At 41.5% G+C, this 21144-nt stretch overlaps 1 protein-coding gene across 2 annotated transcripts in view; it reads left to right on the forward strand.

Moving 5' to 3' along the window:
• The first annotated feature begins 1672 nt into the window (after window positions 1-1672).
• chd5 (chromodomain helicase DNA binding protein 5) overlaps window positions 1673-21144 on the forward strand; it is a 99933-nt gene continuing 80461 nt past the window's right edge. The window contains exons 1-3 of one of the 2 annotated variants that reach the window (XM_072244857.1): window positions 1673-2058; window positions 17801-17869; window positions 18627-18769. In XM_072244857.1, the coding sequence (XP_072100958.1) occupies window positions 1998-2058; window positions 17801-17869; window positions 18627-18769 (273 nt within the window). In that variant the 5' untranslated portion in view covers window positions 1673-1997. The remainder of the gene's footprint in view (window positions 2059-17800; window positions 17870-18626; window positions 18770-21144) is intronic. The other variant, XM_072244858.1, reaches the window with a different exon arrangement.

The raw sequence follows: 21144 nt of genomic DNA on the forward strand, positions 1-21144 counted from the left end.
TATCTAAATCTTTGTCTTCCAATTACCTTTTCCTTGCAGAATCCATTGAGAAGTTGAGTTACTTCGGGCCATTAAGCAAAAAAGACCAACAAATATGCCTTTTTAGAGCCACAAAGATTACACATGTTGTAATCTGGAGCAACAAGCAAGATGTTGTAGGAATTCAGCACCTATGTAGCCAAATGGATGGTTCATGTTTCGGATCAAGAAACTTCACCTGGACTGGGCATTCTGGTTTCAATCCAAAACATCGACTATCCTACCCCCACAGATGCTGTCTGACCTACTGAATTCCTCCAGCATCTTGTTATTGTACCTTTTTATTAGGGGTGCAGCAAATATAAATCAAAATCATTACAAATGTATATCATTCAGTTGCTTGACAGATTTGAAGTGTATCTTTTCAATTTTCGTTACATTCTGTGTACCTGATTGTAGGTGATGAGTTTGTACAAGTGTGATCAGCCTAACTGTTCTATATCATACTGATTTAAAATCTAAATTACCTTTCATGAATGGTGTGAGGTTTAAACATTTCTACAGCTGACACACAACTCTCCTATTTCCCAGTGTTCAGAACCCTGCTGGAGATGTATCATTGTATAAAAATACCTTTATATAAACCTTCCAGGGAAGAAAGAAGGAAAAAAAAATGCCTTTCACAGTGTTTCTCTTTTTATTCACTGGAAATCTGAGAGTGGATAAACAGCTTGCGGAATTCCTCCTTTAACCTCAGTTGAACAATGAAAAAGAATGTTCACTGTAACCTGGGTCTTAACTATCAAAAGGCAAAGAGGTAAAGCTGAGAAAATTCAGGGTAAAGTGAAAAGGCAGTTAAACATTTAGATGCATTGGGTAAAATGAATTGTGGAATAATTACCAAAAAAGTACACAAGTAAGTCCTAGAGAGCAAAAGCATGGAAGGTTAGTGATGGGCAGTGAATTGCTGGGTTCAATGACCTTGCACTGTAAAACTTATCCTCATAAATACCGGTGGTATTTTCCTGTGATAAACTGTAGATTAAGATTCTGTAATTATCTATTCTGTATCAAATGCATTGAACATTTTGGTTAAGTAATTCAGTAAGGTATACCAAAAGTATCGGTTAACATTGCAACATAATCATGTGCCAAAGTTACAAATGTAAATATCACATGTTTTTTTTGGGGGGGTAGCAATGATAATTTTATAGGATAAACTGCAGAGAAAACAATCTCACTTAGCTAATGATAGAATTTTCTGTGTTCTGTGACTCCTACCCTCTCAATATTTTATCTGAGAAAATTCACTCACTGATCTGTCAAAAAATCTGGCAACAGTTTTGCAGAAAGATGAATTCAGATGATTGCATGGTGCATTTTAAAATTTATTTATGGAACCAGTATTGGCTCTATATTTTTAAACATTTTATATATTTAAATAGAAATGTGTCCACAACAAGTTCAAAGTAATTAGGGGAAATTTCATTAGTAATGGAAAGAGACACGAAAACTTTCTCCCTTCCCCCATTCCAAACAACAGACTCTACCAGCACCAAAAACTGGTTAACTACTACCATAACTAGCAGGTTAGGGATAATTATGGGATGCATGGTTACCGGGGCAACCAGACGAAACGTCACAACTGGGCATGTGCGTTCCAATTTTTTCTCTCCCCTCTTTCTGTCTCTTTTTTTGGATTATTTTCAGCCGGGGGGCTGAGGAGATTTTTTTTTGTTGGTGTGTGGCGGCCATTTTTCCACCTCACCCTGACAAATCTGTCAATATAGTCACTCCATCCGCTTCTGTCCTTCTTAAAATATCCAACAAGAGCTCCCTCCTGTCTTTTATTCATTTAGTTGTTTTTTTTTAAAAAAGAGCCTCCTTATTTGCATTTCCTTCCTTTAAATGTATGTTTCCTTTTCAGGATATTTATTAATGTAAATTTTCTGTGACCACCCCCTCCAACACCTTCATTTCTCTTCAAATACAAATATATATATATAACTTAACATTCAATGATGCCGGCATCTTTTGGCAATGAGGAGGACGGGATGGAAAACGATGAGGGAGCCCCAGGTAGGTGCTGATGAGGTTCTCATTAATAATCATTTTCATGCTCAAGTTGTTGGCGCAAAAAGATCAGAGTAATAGCCAGGCAACAGCCCCTTTTATATTCTACATGTAAATAAGAACATATATTTCTGAAAGAAACTACAGCTCCGCAGTGGAATACCGGCAACTTTAGGGTTTGGTCAAGCCCGGAGTGTCTGCAGAAAGTGTATGGAGGAGCTTGAGCGGGAGTCAGGGCCGCGGGAAGCCGCGATTCGGTGGGCTTTTCCTCGGTCTAATTTGCAAGTTTTTTTTTGTCGGCCTCCGCTCCCTTACAGCCGCCGCCGGCACTTTGTGCTCGATGCGAACCGATGACAGACAGGGGTCTGGAGCCAGTAAAGGGTTGATGCAAACGCAAGACTGATCTTTTGTTTCTGCTAATTTTAGAAAAATATTCTTATCCGCGCCTTTAAAATAGAAAGTGGCCGTTAAAGTAGTCCGTTGAATATTAACAAAGAAACGGGGACAGTTCACCAAACCGGAGTTCATGATATAATATCTGCGTATTTTTTTTCCGAAATTCTGCATGTTTATTTTAAAAATTGATAAATCAATAGAGCAAACAGTATTCATACCTAAATTGCAATGTAATTGCTTTTTATAATACACCAACCTGTGATCTTGTTTTTAATAGCCATCCCCACCAATAATTATAAATTAACATTGCGATGACATTTGCTGCAATTTTCACACTGGATACATGCCTGTCTGAAAACATTGTTGTTTTTAGTCTCAAGATGCAAATGATTAATCTCAACACGGGTTTTAATTTTAGTGATCTTTTACTTGTTGCATTTGCTGGATACATGAAAGAGGGGGGCAATTTCAGAGTAGGAGTAATGTTTTTTTGGAGGAATGCTTTAATGTTGAAATATCGCACCGTTAGTTACTAATCCTTGCATTGCATTTTGAGGCAGAAACTGTAGTTTTTTAAAAGTTTTGTAAGTGACATTTCTGGGGTGGGTAAAAGTTTGGGGTTTGCATTCAATGATTTGTGGTCTAATTTGCCCCATTAGCTGCCCATCTCTCCATCTCTCCCGTGAAGTACAAATGTTATTCAAAGCAGGCTCATTATGACGTCACAAAGCCGGCTGCAGCCTACCCTGCTGATGTTTGGAGCCCCGCCTCCATCTTTGCCCTCCCATTGGCCCGGAGAGTATTGCCCAGCTTTGTGATAGGTCAGTCGCAGACATCGGATAGGTTAGGTTGAGCGGCACTGAATGTAGCAATTACTTACTGCATATCCAAAAGGCAGAGAGAGAAAAAAAATCTTTTGTTTCAGATGTTTCATCGCTCAGGATTACTCCTGTTGCTTGACACCATTGCCTGTCAGTGAATGTTACATTCTTGCTAAATTTCCTTTTTTATTTTCACTCTTCACTGATGGTGATAAGATCTTCGTTAATATTTCGCCCAAGCGTCTGCTTTATTTAGAACCAGTTGCCATGAATGATATGTCCAGATGCGCGACTGCATGGAGGACATCCCCACACCCACACACCATATGTACACGGACGAGGACATAGAAACAGACCATATTATTCCCCAAGCAACACACACAAAATGCTGGGGGAACTCAGCAGGCCAGGCAACATCTTTGGGAAAGAGTGAATGGTCGACGTTTCGGGCCGAGGCCCTTCTTCAGGTCTGGAAAAGAAGGGGAGAAGTCAGGCTGAACTTCTGACTACAGGCAGAAGTTCCTCCAGCATTTTGCGTGTTGCTTTGGATTTCCAGCATCTGCAGATTTTCTCGTGTTTGCGGTATTATTCCTCAAGTTTACTCTGTCTTTCAGGAATATTACGTGCGTTCTTATAGTGACTTAAGCTCCACTTTCCTGCCGGCCCCGTGTTTACCCTTGATTCCGCTAGTCACAAAAAACGTCTTGGTACATAATTACGTCAGCCCTCTGGGCAAGAATGTCATAACATTGATAATGATAGACACAAAGAAAACTTTCTTCAATTCATCTTAAATGAGTATTTTCCTTATAGGCGAAACATCCTTGCAGCAGCTAATATATCAGATCCCTTAGAATCCTGCCTCTTATTCTTTGCAAACTTGAGAGAGATAGGCCCAGAGGACTCATTCTTCCCACACAGATTCCAGTGCAACTATATCCTTAAGTAGAGACTAAAATTGTCTGCAGTACACCATAAGACATAGAGTAAAATTAAGCCATCCATTCCATCAAGTCTTCTCCACCATTCAATTATGGATGACTTACTTTCCTTCTCAAACCCATTCTCCTGCCTTCTCCCCGTAATCTTTGAGGCTCTATCAACTCTGCTTTAAATATGCGAATTGACTTTGCCTCCACAGCCATCTATGACAATGAGCTCCACAAATTCACTACCCTTCCGATAAAGAAATTCCTCCTCGTCTCCACTGTAAAAGGAAGTCCTTCTACTCTGAGGCTGTGGCCTCTAATCCTTGAATGTCTCACTATTGGAGCCATCCTCTTCACATCCATTCTGTCTAGGCCTTTCAACATTTGGTAGGTGTCAATGAGAATCCTCCTCCCCCCCCCCCCCCCCACTGCATTCTTCTAAACTCCAACAAGTACAGGCCCAGAGCCAGAGCCAACACACACTTCTCATATGTTAACCCTTTTATTCCAGGATTCATTTTCCTCTGGGCGCACTGTAACCTTTTCTTAGATCTGGCAACACCAAAGTCCTGCACAACAGAAAAAGACCTTTATACTTTTTTTACTCTTATACCTATAACTCTTGTAGTCCATCCCCATTGTAGAAAAGGCCTGCATTCTGTTTGCTTTTCTCTGTTATTACTGTACCTGTGTGCTAACATTTCTTGTATGAGGACACATTTTTGTTTCACATCAGCATTCATTAATCACACAAAGTTTAAAATATCAGTTTTTCCAGCAAATTATCAAACAAGTGGATAATTTCACATTCTTTATTTTCTTGCTTTCCTACCAATTTTTGCATCAGTAAACTTGTATAAAATACATTTGCCCCCTTTGTCCGTCCATAACTCAGATTGGAAATTGCTAAAGTACTCTGTCCTTTGCCATTTATCAACCTGAAGATGACCCTTTATCTGTACTTCCTGTTAACTGTCCGTTAACCAATTTTCTATCCATGTTAATATTATTTTCAGTTTTTGTGGTGTCACCTTTTGTGTGATTCCTTTTGGAAAACCAAATGCACTACAGCTATTAGATCCCCTTTAACTAACCTGGTAGAAGATCACGTTTCCTCTGATTAACCATATTATAACTTCCTATGTGCCCTTTTAGTACTTCCTTTAAAATGGGATCTAATATTTTTGCTATCTGGCCTATTGCTTCTTGCTATCTTTCTCATTCCCTTTTTGGAAAATGATATTGTATTTGTAGTTTGCCAATCTGCAGGGACCTCTTCAAAATCTAGGGAACAATGGAAATCAAATCTATTACCACAAATATCTCTGAATGCCCCAGGATGATTTGTAGCCTGTGAAATTCTTCTGAAGTTTAGCTGGGATATGAGGAAATGTGGTAGCCAATTGGCTCGGAGAAGAGTCAGGTAATTCATTGTGACAATGAATTGATAGTGTTTTTGTGCAAAGTTATTGGAGACATCAGCATTGACAAGGACATCAGGGATAACTTTTCAAAACACGTTTGGAAGCATTTGGCAGGCCCGACAGCATCTATGGGTGTTCTTAATGCTCTGAGCTGTGACCTTTAATTGGTTTATCTCTTCTTGTAAAAGGTTATCTCTCTCCACAGATGCTGCCTGAACATTTTGCTTTTGCTTCAATAGAATGTCTGCTCCTCAAATAATTGCCATTAGGTTTGCTCTATTTGAACAGGGACATTCGGGCCTCAGTTTAATATCTCATTCAAACATGGATTGGTCTAACAGCTCGGTGCCTACTGCATGAAAGAGCCAGGTTGGAGTTTTTGCCCAGAACTTTGGAGTGGACAACTCAAAGCCACAATTTTCTGACATGGAGGCAACAGTGTCATTCATTGACCAATAACTAACACTATGAGTCATGTTTAGTCAGAAGTATACCCAGTGTTAACTGCTACCCTGAACATTTTGACTGTTAACTCTTCGGAACAGCATTCTCCTGTTTTATCTTGATACATATACATCCTGCTGGTTTTAATTTCCACTCACATTGGCTTTGCACACTAGTTCTGCACTTGTAGGTATCTTTCATTTATATCTGTGGGAATTACACTGGCCTTTGTGAAGTATGTGGATTATTTATCCTTCTGACCTACAGAATTCTGTGCTTGTAAAAGAATCTCATAAGCAAGTTTACCAACAACAGAGAGGTAGACGGCATTATGAGCAGGTATAAGCAAGTATTAAATTTTCAAAGATGCACTGTCCGTTAAGCAAATGAGCAAAACTGGCAAATTGTGGGTGGGTGAGAGGTCATCCACTTTAAGGATCAAACAGGGTTGATCAGAGTGCTTTATTAATAGTGAAGAACTAGAAATGATAGAAATTCAAAAGCTTAATGTATTTTGAGTATTATATTCCAACCTCAGATAATGAGCAGAATGAGATAAAGATGACTATACTGTATAGACTTGGGTTACAAATTGACAAATATCTCATTGAATGATGCAACAGGTTTGGGGAATTAAACCATCTGCTTCTGTGCCTATATTTTTGTTCTTTATAGCTGTCGATGTAACCTTTGTCCTGCACAGATTGACTAATGAACCTTAAGAGCAGAGAGGTTATTCCTCATTTAGATAAAACCACCAATGTGAGACCGTATCTAGACAACAATGTATTGTATTTTTCCTCCTGATGGGAGCATAAGGTCCTGGGGAGTGTTGACACGGTGGATGTGGAGAGGGTGTTTTCTCTTCTGGGATTATCTCAGAGTAGGGGGTCACTATTTATAGGTAAGGTGTCACCTCTTTATGACAGAAAAAAAGCTACTTTTCTCTGCAGTTTGTGAATCTTTGAAACTCCCTTCCTCGTAGATTAATGGAAGAAGAATCTTTTTAGAGGTAGACAGGTTGCTTATAAGCAAGGTGGTGAAGAGTTATTGTGGATAGGTGAGAATATGGAGCCGAGGTTAGCTGTGGAGGGGCTGAGTGCCGTGAACTCTAGTGTTTATGTTGTTCCTGGGTGTACCATGGCCCTAGGTACATTGCTAGATCTTGTTCTGAGCAGCAGCATTGCGGTTCATATTCCACCAAGACAGCTGGCTAATTTAAATTCAATTAATGAAATAATCTAGAACAGGGGTTCCCAACATGGTGTCCACAGACCCCACGGTTAATGGTAGGGGTCCATGGCATAAAAATGGTTTGGAAACTCTGATCTCGAGGAAAATATAGTATTAGTCACCATCACCATGAAATTACTGCAGTATTGTAAAAACTGACCTGGTTTGCTCATGTCCCGCATTGAAGGAAATCTGACATTATGAGAACCCAGATCTGAAGCAATACGGGCCTCATAACATGGCACATCAAGCCACTCAAGTCTATCAAAATGCTGTGACAAAGCATAAGGAATAGCTTTTGATGAATTGGACATTGGATTTAGATATGGCAAAGGCACATTTAGCCAGTTACATCTGTAAAGACTCCCATGTGAACTTCTGGGGATGTGCATAACTAGAGTTATTTCACAGATTATTAAAACAATGTTCTGACGCAGCCACACTTGGAATTGCAGCTTTTAGCTCTCTCAGAGTTTGTTCTCAGCTATGTTCATTCCCATCCTTGGTGCCAGAGCAGCTCTGGGTTGCTCTGACAATGACTCCGGATCCATAACGTTTTATCCTTAAGTGAGCTCGGGCAAGGAGCTCTCTTGCTGATTTCATCTGCCTGATGGATCCATTTTCTTACACACCAGAAGGGTCACTCACAGCAGCACACTTGGGATAGGGAACCTCGTAGTCTTGCCACCTAATGTTGACTGTCAGGAAGTTGGCTGGATTCTGAAGTACATCTCAGAAGCATCTAGACAAGCATTTGAATTACCAATGCAGAGAAGGCCATGGACCAAATGTAGATAATTAAGTACAATTACTAACATGGATGTAATAGGCTAGAGAATCTGTTCCTATGTTGTATGACCCCAACTTGCCAAACTTGATCAGCTCATGAGAAATCCCGCACTGGAGGTGAACATATTTGATCTCACCTTTGCCGAATTATCTGTTGTGGATGCATCTTTCCATTCGAGCATTGACAGGAGGGACCACAGTCCTTATGGAGAAAATTTCTGGCCTTCACACAAAGAGCACTGACCACTTCCTCCTTCAGCTCTTTCACCTATCGCCTCCCAGCTTCTTACTTCATTCCACCTTGCCCCCTCACCTGGTTTCACCTATCTCCAGCCAGCTGGTGCTCCTTACCTTCTCATACCACCTTTATTCTGGCTTCTTTTCCCCATTCCTTTAGAATCCTGATGAAGGGTCTCGACCTGAAACATTGACTCCTCTCCATAGATGCTGCCTGACTTGCTGGGTTTCTCCAGTATTGTTTGTGGAGCTACCGCCACTTTAAGTGGGAATGGTTGAAAATAGATCCAAGAGCTCAAACTGGGCATCCGTGAGCTACTGTATTGTTCATTAGCACCAATACGGTACTCCACCACAAGCAATAACCTCAGGGCCTGGCATATCTCTTGCTTTACAAGTACCTTCAAACCTCGTTCATGAAGGGGCGGAAGGGGCATGACAGAAGCAACAGGGAACGAGGAGTGAACCTGAACCTGAAACTATAACAATAACACAGGATGGTGTGCACTTCAGACAAAAGCTCCAGGCAGTTGATGGAGCTATATATTAGATCAAAGCTCTGGTGTCCTACTTCATCAGTGATGGTGGTGGGCAGTTGAAATGTCCTATTGGGGTTGATGCAGTTGGGAGGAAGCACCATGAACACCCTTGAACGTAATGACAGCAGGCCCAGGAGCCAAGTTCAGAAGACCTGTACGCAGTGGCTACTTTATTCGCTACCCCCTGTACCTAATAAAGTGGCCACTTAGTGCACGTTCGTGGCCTTCTGATGCTGTAGCCCATCCAGTTCAAGGTTCAACGTGTTGTGCATTCAGAGGTGCTCTCCTCCACACCACCGTTGTAACATGTGGTTATTTGAGTTACTGTCACCTTCCTGTCAGCTTGAATCAGTCTGACTATTCTCCTCTCACCTCTCTCCTCTCACCTCTCTCATCAACAAGGCCTCTTTGCCCACAGAACTAGATGTTTTCTTTTGCACCATTTTCCGTAAACCCTAAAGACTGAAAATCTCAAGAGATCAACAGTTTTTGAGATAATCAAGCCATCCTGTCTGGTGCCAACAATCAAAGTCACTTAGATCACATTTCTTCCCCATTCTGATGTTTGGTCTGAACAACAACTGAACTCTTGACCATGCCTGCATGTTTTTACCCATTGAGTTGATGCGACATGATTGGCTGATTTTGATACCTGTATTAATAACAGATATACATGTACCTAATAAAGTGGCCACCGAGGGTCAGTGAAGCGTTTGCACCCATGTACAAAGTACAACATCCTTTGTGGCTGCTGACCTGCTCTTTGTCACAGAAGCCAGTTGATTCACTCCTGCTCTCAAGAAGTGGCTGTGCACAAGCTATTTGCTCTGACAATATCCCAGATGCATTGTTGAAGCCATCCCCTGGAGCCGGCCGAGCAGCTCTCTGAATTGTTCCAGTACACTGCAAAGTAGGGATCTGTCCCACAATGTGGAAAATTGTCCAACCAAGTCTTGTCAACAAAATCAGGCCAGCAGGTTAATAACCACCAGTCTCATCATTCTCAATACTGTGATGAAAAGGGTCTTTGAACATGCTAATGCATGGTCCTTGCTTGTCAATGACCTTGAGTGTCTTCACTCTAACTGTTCTGGCTAAGTAGCAATGAACAGCATTTTCTTCATTGTAATTGTTGGAAACGCTTTATTTTTAAATGGTTCTGATTATCCTTCCATGCTCTTCCACAACACCACTTTGCCTAGGAGGACCAGCATTGGCACCTTCACTGTCGTTGGGTGCCCATTTGTCAAATTCTTGATCATCTGTCCTGACGAAGGGTCTCGGCCTGGAACATTATCTGTTTAATCCTCTCCGTGGATGCTGCCTGACCTGCTGAATTCCTCCAGGAATTTGTGTGTGCTGCTCTTGGTTATCTTCTTAAAAATACCAGGAAACCATTAATTGGCCTAGGGTATCAAAGTAGAAAAATGCCCTTACCAACCTTTCCACATACATGTGAATCCCACCCCAATACTGCCTGTACCACTGACCAGATTTTATGAGTTTAATTTAACAGCAGTCACATTCTCTGCTTAAGGAGAGTTTATTCTATGTTTTCAATCTAGCTAAAATGGATAGTAGACTTGAGAAGCTATCTGCAGTACGTTGACTTCTTGCTCTATCTACAGCTTCAGTCTTCATCCCGTGTTTTAGAAGTATCAAAAGATTCTGTATAAATTTAACACTTTTTAACTTGTTGACTGGTGACAGCCTAATTGTTTTCCTCCTCTCCTTTTGCTCCTGCTCCCTCTGCTCTTTCCCTTTTGTCCTTATCCCATTTCCCCGATCTGGTTTCTATCCAGATTGTAGTTGTCCAATCTCTCCTATCGTGTTGGAGCTGACTGATACTGGTTGGGTTACTGTCCTGTACAACCTGAAATGTCATTGCAATTGGTCGCGTTAACCATCAAAACCACTCCCCATTCCATCCTATGTGATGTTGTTTCCATGGCACTGACATCTGGTGTTTTCACTTCTGAAACGCACCATTTTAGCAGATGACCAGTGAGCAGTACCGAAGGAAATAAAACCCATAATGATCAAAACGTATTCTCCTGTCTCACCATCTTGCCAAGATATGTTTTAAAAAAAATGCTACAGCTCACAAGTAAATTGCAATCATATGACTGAAGGTGATGAAGATTTATTTACTGATCAATACGGTCTGGAGTACAATTTGGGCATATTTGGTTAATTACATTGGGCAGCAATGAGATAAAGCACAGCCGTTGAAATCCAGCAGCAATTTGCGGTATTAGCCTTGGCCATTTAGAGGGATCAATTGCTAAATGAATCTGTGATAGCGGCGCAGGATAAACATAGTTCAGCCTCGCAGTGATGCACCAGCAAACAGCTTCACAGGTAGTTATAATCTTGAGAGATTTGTCTAGTGTTAATTGAGGATTCACCTCAATGTGATATGGTCTACCACTGGCTACAACCAAGATGAATTCTGTTCTGTTAATGTTCTTTCACCTCCATCCCTACTTGCCTCTTTGTATGGAGTTACTTGATACCTGGGTATTTAAATTTAAAAGCGTTATTAAACTACGGATTGCTACAGTTGCAGAACACAAGGGTACTAATAACAGTTAGATGAAGCTATAGGACTAGCATTCAGAGCCTGGACTGTTGATTCAATAGCATAAGTTATTGTAGCAACTGCTGGGCCCACTTTCAAGGATTCCACAAATCATGTCCTCAGCACAGTTTGTCTTTTGCACATTGATTTTCATTGGTCTTTGTGACATTGATTCTATTGGATTTCTCTGTCTGACTGTGAATGGCTGTAAGAAAACGGATCTTAAGTTAGTACATGGTGACATACACTTTGATAATGAAGAATACACTTTGTATACACTTTGATAATGAAGTTACTTTGAAGTTTGGAATTCTTTGCAACAGCTGGGAAACCTTAAGGTAACTTAAAAGTTGAAGATGTGAATGATCTGGTAAAGTAGATCTGGTTTCCCAGAGATGTGGCAAACCTGACACAGAGAGTGGAGGGCATTTTTGTCTGTTGTCAGAGTGAAGTCTCCCGATGTTCTCCTTAAATTTGTAGCATTGCTTGATGTTAAAATGCCAGACTCAGTAATACTAATTATGAAAGCAATGGATTGTTGTAAAAACACAACTCCTTTAGGAAAGGAGATTTGCCATCCTTACTTGCTTAGCCACAGAGGACTTCAGGCTTGCAGCCCTGTAAACGGGTCCATTCAGATCAGGGGTTAGTTGAGTTGTAGGATAAATAGTGGCCAAGTCATTGGCATCCACATTGCGTGTGTGACCAAATTAAAAATACTTTAAAGGAGAATTTTGAGTTCCAAGCTGCCTACTGACTTTACCAAGATTACGATTGGGTTTCAAAGTTAAATTTAAATTTCAAAGGACATAACTGCATTTGCCACCATATACTACTCTGTGATATGCAGGCTATAAAGGTTTAGAGTCAGGAAGTACTGCAGTGGAGAAACAGGTCCCTTGGCCCATCTAGTCTTGTCTGATCTTTTGCTAGTCCCATCTATCTGTGCCCAGACCATATCACTGTAAAACCCTCCCATCCATGTGCCTATCTAAACCTCTCGTAAATGTTACAACTGAACCTGTATTTGCCACTTCCACTGGTAACTCGCAACACCCACTGAGTAAAGAAGTTTCTGCTTAAATATTTTACTTTTCACCTTAAACCTATGACCTCTAGCTCTAGTCTCATCCAAGCTACAGGGAACGAGCCTGCACGCATTCACCCTGACTATACCCTTCATAGTTTTGTATACTTCTATAAGATCTCCTGCTCCAGTGAGTAAAGTCCTAACCTGTTCAGCCCTTCCCTATAACTTGGGTCCTCAAGTCCCAACAGGGGAAGAAATTCAGTTAGTTTGAGAGGCAAAGTGTTCAGGATTCATTCATTTCTTTAATTAGCCAAGAATATTCATGAAGGAATATTGAATACTTAAGAATGGAAATCTTGCTGTGAATTCCACTGAGGAGAATTGATTGGGAATATGGAGTTTACACAGCCCATCAATTATGCTCTCTTCTTAGGAGCTACAGTACTGTGCAAAAGACTTAGGGACATATATATTTGGCTAGGGCGTCTATAACTTCTGCACAGTACTGTATTTGTCACTGTGGAGCGGAGAGTTTGTAAATCTGGCCAGAGCAAAGATTGGGAATGGTGAGAGTGGAGAGCCAGGAGCGGGGTGTGGGACAGGTGGCAGAGGAGGAATGCCGGGCTGGGAGGGTGGTGAGGGTGCAGATTCACTCATTTGACTTTAAACAATTGGTTTATTGATCGTTACAAATTCTGTCTGGTATTTCCTACTCCCTCCCCTCCTCTTCCCCTTTTCCAAACTGTGATTCCCCTCTGCCTGCTCCCCACTCTCTGTCAACAATGGAAAACCATATCAGAATCAGGTTTGTCGTCATTCACATATATCATGAAATTTGTTTTTTTTTTGCAGCAGCAGCACAGTGCAATACATAAAATTACTACAGTACTGTGCCAAAGGCTTGCCTGAGATCTTTGCGCAGTGCGGGCTAAGCCTAGGGTTTGGTACCCACCCTGGGAATGGAAGACCGTAAGACATAAGAGCAGAATTGGCCATTTGGCTCATCAATGTGTGGTGGAATACTGTGGAAAGACCTTTAATCTGTGCTGTATCAACCCTGGGCTAAAGTGAGGCTTTACTCTGTATCTTTTTGCTACTGTCTTCCCTGTGAGGTTTGACTCAGGAATACTTTGTATTCAACTTTTACTGTGATACTCTAAGGATGTTTGATGGGACAGTACAGAAAGAACTTTATACAGTATATCTAACCTATTTCTGGGAATAGCTGTCATGGAGAGTAAAATATATGTAGTTTAAAAGTCTATACTCTCATTGCAAAGAATACTCTAATTAGAAACATAGAAAACCTACAGCACAATACAAGCCCTTTGGCCCACAACGCTGTGCCGAACATGTACTTACTTTAGAAATCACCTAGGGTTACCTATAGCCCTCTATCTTTCTAAGCTCTCATTGATTGCAAAATATGAATACAATGCATATTATGTCATGAAGTAGTTGCAGCTAACTTTGAATAAGAGTGTTATTTTGTATTTGGAACACTGAATTTGAACAGCTCCATCTGATGGTAGCTTGCTACTCTGTTAATGAAGTACTTGAAATCTACACTGAATCTTTGTGCTAAAATGGGTATGTTTGGGTTTGTTTTCATGGCATGTGAGGTGACTTTGCTCACAAGATTAACCAAGTTAGATTGCGGTTCAGGTGAATCAGTGATCCATTTCCACTTCCAGTCTAGTCTACTGTATTCGATGTTCTTAATGTGTCTCGTCTGTATTGGAGAAACTAAGAACAGTTTGGAGAATTACTCTGTGGGTATCTTCTCTCAAACCTGAGTTTATCATTTTAATTCACTGTCCCACTCCCACTGTGACTTTGTGGTTTGTGGCAATCAGGCCACAGTTACAATGAGGCTCAATGTGAACTAATTAATATCACCTCAGTTTTTGCTTAGGCACATTGTAGCCTGTGGTATTCAATGTTGAATTTATCAGCGTCAGTTGCCTTTCTGTTTGTATCAGTACTGACTGTCCATGCCATTCCTTCCCTGCCCCCCCCCCCCTCAATTTGGCAATCTGGTCTCCTCAGCAATTCCCAGTTGGCCAGTCAATACAACACCCAGTCCTTGAAACACACCGAGCAGGCAAGGGAGCTTTCTTGTGTTTGTAATTCGACTTCTACACCGTGAACCCTCTTCTAGCAATGCCCAGCCTGAAGAAGTTTAAATCTTCCCTTCAGGTGTTCAGTGGAATCCTCTCTCACTACTCACCTTCTGTAATCTCTCTATCCCCTCCAACTCTTTGACCACATGCTCACCCAGACCTGCTACCACAGACCAGCTATACTTCACCCCTCCCCCTCTCCGGTCTCACCAATCACTTGCCACCTTGTGCTTCTTCCTCCTCCCTCTCATCTTCTTGCTGTCTTCCCATCTTTTCTTCCCCCCCCCCAAGTCCTGAAGAAGGGTCTCAGCCCAAAACATTGACTGTTTTTTCATTTCCATAGTTGCTGCCTGACCTGCTGAGTCCTCTGGCATTTTGTGTGTGTGTGTGTGTGTGTGTGGGGCTCGGAGTTCCAGCATTTGCAGATTTCCTCTTGTTTGTGACTGATAATACTGATACCTTTTTGTTCCACCCATTGCTTTTGCCACCTGCTCTGTTAATTTCTGATTTGATTTCTTCCTCTTTCATTTCTGATGAAGGGTGTTTGCATCAAACACTAACTGGTTTCTCTTGACAGGCTAAGTTCTTCCAGCATGTTTGTTTTTGTCTTGCATTATGGTCTGTGAGGTACATTGAAGTTGGTTTGAAGGAAGACCCATGTTTCTATCATGTGTCGGGATATCCTAAATTGCTTCCAGGCTATACATTACTTCATGTGTTGTGTGTGAGTTATATGAACTATCTTTTACACCTTGCACCAGAGGAGTATTGTTACATTTGGTGCTATACACGTTTATAGTTGTAGGGTTGAATGACCATAAACTTGAATGTAAACTAGATGCTTTTGAAGAATGGCCACTACTGCCAAGTAGGAAACAGTACAACCTATTAACGTGCAGCAAATTCCCAGACTCAGCCGTGAAGTGATGAGGTCAGACCTACTCCCAAACTCAACTACGCGCTAATGAGGATGTCCCTGAAGAACAGACATGAGGAATTTCTTCAGCCAGAGAGTGGTAAATCTATGGAATTTATTGCCTCAGATGGCCGTGGTTGCCAAGTCATGGGTATATCTATAGTGGAGGTTGATAATTCTTGATGAGTAAAGGTTATGGGGATATAGCAGGATAATGGGGTAGAAGGGGGGAAAGTCAACCATGGACTTGATGGGCTGAATGGCCTAATTTTTATAATCTAATGTTATTACACAGTTACAGGAAAGGTAAATAATGATAGGACTTGGAGAGGGTTCTGCTGTATGGGGGCTTTTACCACAGTGGCAGAGTCATTATTTCACATCTCACTGAACCCTAGGACAAGCGTTCTTTCCACTAGTTTTAATAGTTTAGACCGTATTCAGCCCTGAAACCTTTAAAACTGGTTGCTTGTTTGTAAAGAGCCAGACTATTCTGTGAGTCACTACTTAAAGAATTGAGTGAAGTTGTATTTTTAAATGAGGGGTGGCAAAACTGGAACTTGCTATTCATTCATGTGTCTCGAAGAGGTTTATGTTTCTGTTTTTCCTTTTATTGTGTAATGGAAGGTTTATACTTGCATGAAAATTAGGATTGCATTTATACAATACTTTGCACAGCAGTACGATGTAAGGGTTTCAAGTTGGGTAAAATCTGACCAGGCTCTTGTCCTTGAATGTAAATGAATGACCCAGACATTTCACTTCTTGTAAATAATTGGGTAATTTAAAATTGGAAATTATAATCAGCCAGGATTGTGCTGGGCAGCCTGAAAGTGTTGCTGTGCTTTTGGCACCAACATAACACGCCCATAATTTATTAATCCTAATGTACACACCTTTGGGATGCAGGAGGACAGTGGAGCAGCCCGAGGAAACCCACGTGGTCTTGGGGGAAAAAGTAGAAACTTCTTATAGGTGTCAGTGGGAATTGAATGCCAATCGCTGGTGCTGCGAAGTGTTACACTAACTGCTAAGTTACAGTGCTGCTCCCTAATTATGACTCACTGTGCAGCATGGACAGTTCAAAGTTTGAAGTAAATTTATTATCTAAGTACATATATGTCACCATATGCAACCCCAAGTTTTGGGCATTCACAGTAAATCCAAGAAACACAATGGAATCAATGAAATTCTGACCTCAACAGGACAGGCAGGCAACCAATGTGCAATAGGCAACAAACTATGCAAGTACAAAAAAAAAGAAATAAGCAATAAATATTGAGAACGTGAGGTGAAGAACCCTTGGAAGTGAGTCCATAGGTTGTGGGAACAGTTCAGTGATGGGGCAAGTGCAGTGGTCCCCTTTGGTTCAAGACCCTGATGGTTGAGGGGTAATAACTGTTCCTGAACCTGGTGGTGTGGGTCCTGAGGTTCCTGTACCTTTTTCCTGATGGCAGAAGAGAGCATGACCTGGATGGTTGTGGTTCTTGATGATGGGTGCTGCTTTCCTGTGACAATACTCCGCGCAGATATGCTCAGTGATGAGGAGAGCTGTACCCGTGATGGACTGGGCGGTATCCACTACTTTCTTTGCACAAGGGCATTGATGTTTCCATACAAGACCATATGAACCAGTCAATATACTCTCCACCACACATCTATAGAAGTTTGTCAAAGTTTTAGATAACATGCTGAATCTTTGCAAACTTCTAAGAAAGTAGAGACACTGCCATCCTCAAGTGCAGGACCCAGGACAGATCCTCTGAAATGATAACACCTAGGGTTTTAACATTGCTGACTCTCTCCACCTCTGATTCCACCCCTGGTGAGAAATAGCTCGTGGACCCCAAGTTTCCAGTCGCTGAAGTCATTACTCAGCTCCTTGGTCTTTCTGACATTGAGTGAGGGGTTGTTGTTGTGGCATCACTCAGCCAGACTGAAAGGGTAAAGGGCGTAGCTTTAGGAGGAGAGCATATGCCTTTCTCCTAAAGATGATATTATTTGTTTGGATTTTCAGCAGGCTGTTCATAAAGAAGACCATGCCCTAGGTAATTAATGCCATCTACACTATCAACATTGACATTTGGTTTGATGGTTGGGTTGGGTGCACTCTGTTTTATGGTCAATGATTGCTGAGTTTCACTGCCATCTATTCTGGGGGGTTTTGTTGTTCCTTGGTGACTTGGAGGAAAATGCTTGTTAAAAAAGTAAATTTGCTAATAGTTCTACAGTTTTCTTTTGGTTGGTAACAAGATGAATATCTGACTCTGGAATTATCTGTTCAAGGATTAAATGGAATTGTGAGCCCTGCCCCTCTCATGGACATGAGCTGCCTCAAAGATGACTATCGGGCAGGTCTGTACCTAGGCTGTTGGTTTCAGCTATATACTCTGATTTTCTTCTCCTCCTTCCCTGGAAATTTCCTAAACTGTGCTGCCCATTTCCTAACTCTCACCGTCTTGTTCATTCATCACACCGTAAAGCATGTCCCATAGAGCATCACCCATTTCTTGTCCATCCTCAGTCTCGTTCCATTCCAGGGAACCTCCGTGATGTCTTTGTTTTGCTCTGTTGTCATCCCTGATGTCCCTCACTTGACTTTTGGTGGGTGTGATGGGTGAACAAGCCCTAATTAATTAGGCCCTTGCCTCTGGAAGTTTGTCCTAAAGTGCCTTTAACTGTCTGCCTCTCACCTCCTTTAGAAAATGCTCCTTAAACTTTTTCCAGATTGTGCTTTTGGTTACTTGCCTGATGTTAACTAACCCTCATTGTACCTCAAGCTCCTTTTTTCTTGTGTGATATTGAGGTATTTTATAACAACTAAGGTACTATATAAATGGAAGTTATTGCTTTAATATTGTAAGACCTGCAAGATATAATGCTTTATGGGCTTAAAGTCTCAATTTCTGATGTGTTTGTTGGCTATTTTCTTAATGCGTAACTGGGGTAATTTAGATCATAGATCATTTGAAAGTCCGTGTATTTACATCTACCTCTGCTTAATTTTAAAAATGTTTTTTTTAAATCTGTGGGAAGTAAGCTGTTCTCCAATCTGATGCATTAAGCCATGGTACACATCGCTGAAACCCTGAATTTCCATCTGAATTTTCAGAGGAAGAGGAGGAGGAGGAGGAGGAAGAGGAAAGCCGTGAACCAATGTTTCCAGAAGAAGAACCAGCCAAAGTGAAGAAAAAAAGGAAACCAAGGAAACAGAAAGAGAACAAGACTCCAAAAATGAAGAAGAGGAAGAAGGAGGTAATGCGAGGAAGGGATTATTGCTGTTGGGTCAATTGGAAAATATCAATGGCAAAGGCATGGATTTACACTTGTGTACTCGGGAGAAGAGGAAGGGGGTATGGATGTTGATGCCTCTACTGCTAGTGATTGTACACTCAGTGGCCACTTTACTAGGTATACGAGTGGAACAGTGGGAGGATGATGCATTTTGGGAACAACAATGAGGTTAGGGCATATAGCATGAAAGAAAGGGTTTTAAGGAGCGTGAGTGAACTTGGAGTACTAGTCCAGCAATCCTTGATGGTGGCAGCACAGGCAGTCATTATGGTTAGGAAGGCTTGCGAAATGCAGGCCTTCACTTGTTACGCAATACAGAATACATTTATTACAGGTTCGTTCTGAGCTGGAGTACCGTGTGTGGCTGCGGGTGCACACTACAGGGAGGGTGTGGTAGAACTAGAGAGGGGAGAGGGGTGATTCACCAAGATGCCTGGGTGGAGCATTTCAGTTACCAGGAGATGCTGGAGAAACTAGATATGTTTTACCTGAGTGCTGAGGGGTTGTCACGAAGCTATTTAAAATTGAGGGGTATAGACAGAGCAGACTGCACAAAACTTTTCCCCATAACAAAAGTAGACAAGAGGATGTTGATTCAGGACTGGGGGGAAAGGATTCAGAGAGGACATGAGGGGAACTGTTTCAAAGCCAGAGGGTGCCAAGTTCCTGGAAGGTTCTGCCTGAGAGTGTGGTTGAAGCAGAGTCTCTTCATTTTAGAAGTCTCTCAATGACCACATGAATCGCTTTGCCATGGTGGTGGGAGGGGTGGTATGGACTAAGGGTTGGAAAATGGGGTTAGTGTGGATGGGTGCCCACTGTACAGCATGGCTGTTGTGGGCTGAATGGCCTTTTTCCATGTCGCATGTCTCTGTGACTTGCTGTCATATTTAATTAGGTAGATCCTGTAAAGAGTTTTGTGGTAAAGGTGACTTGCAAGTTATTGTTAGTAAAACATTTACTTGATACCACAAGAGACTTGATGTGAACTTCAAGCAACACACATCAAAGTTGCTGGTGAACGCAGCAGGCCAGGCAGCATCTCTAGGAAGAGGTACGTCGACTGCACCTCTTCCTAGAGATGCTGCCTGGCCTGCTGCGTTCACCGGCAACTTTGATATGTGTTGCTTGGATTTCCAGCATCTGCAGAATTCCTCGTGTTGATGTGAACTTCTGTTTTATTTTGGTTACTTTCACTAATTAGGAAGAATAACTTAAAGTCTAATTAATGTATAAATAGGATATAACTGATGTGGCTAGCAACCTGTAGAGCTCTATCTATACCCCTCAATTTGTAATTTAATTTGAAAGATTCCCATGACATTTAATCAGCTTTGTGGTTTTTGGTGAACTTGGGGCACTACTAATGCAGGAAGGACATTTTTGGTTTGATAGTACAAGTTGAACACCCCTTATCCGAAAAGCTTGGGGCCAGGAGTGTTTTGGATTTTGGAATATATGCATCCATAAAATAAAATGCCTTTGGGATGGGACCCAAGTTTATACACGGAATCCATTTACTTTATGTATACAGCTCAGTTACAGCTGGTGTGAAGGTCACAGAGTGAATAGTTGGAGCACAGTCTGACATGATAGAGCTGGGTCTTCCACAGACCGTCACAGTTGAGTGACTGCCCCCGAACATGTCTATTACCAGATTCCAGCCTCCACCATCAACTTCACACAGCCACCCATTCCACAGCAAAATTATTATTTTTAATAATTTTGTGCATGAAACAATTACCCTCAATTTCCAGTTTGTCATGATAGATATTTGCTTGTTTCATGATTAAGCGACATATGTTCACTCTGATGCGAACGAATCCACTCTTTCAATACACGATCGAGACCTTCATTTTCACATTATGCAGTGTTTTTCTATTTTTCATTAACTTCTGTTCATTACATATGTAAGGTCACTTCTCAGAATTATCTGTGGCACTAAAAGACCTGTGCATTTCCCAGCATCTTGTGGAATTTTCCATTTGTCATGTCAGCACTCAAAAAGTTTTTGGATTTTGGAATTTCGGATAAGGGATACTCAAACTGTATTACATAGTTCTTTGCCCTAAATCATTATATGATCCAGGGCGGTGGGTGGAGATGTGTCTCTACCAAAGGAGCTGTAAGGCATTCTTTCCTTCTGTTAGCGTGCAGGTCACCCTTGGGCAATCTGTAGCACCTGGTCAGGGTCATATGAAGCCAGAGGAGCAGGTGGTGGATGGTCATATAAGCAGCTGGTGCACATCCCAAGTCATGGTTATGCAACCACTAGCGCCAGGCAGACAATCTCTGAAGAGTGTTGATAATGGCTGGGGTCACCCATCTTGTGAAGACAC

Source organism: Mobula birostris, chromosome 27 (genome assembly GCF_030028105.1).
Source record: "Mobula birostris isolate sMobBir1 chromosome 27, sMobBir1.hap1, whole genome shotgun sequence".
Taxonomy (NCBI): domain Eukaryota; kingdom Metazoa; phylum Chordata; class Chondrichthyes; order Myliobatiformes; family Myliobatidae; genus Mobula; species Mobula birostris.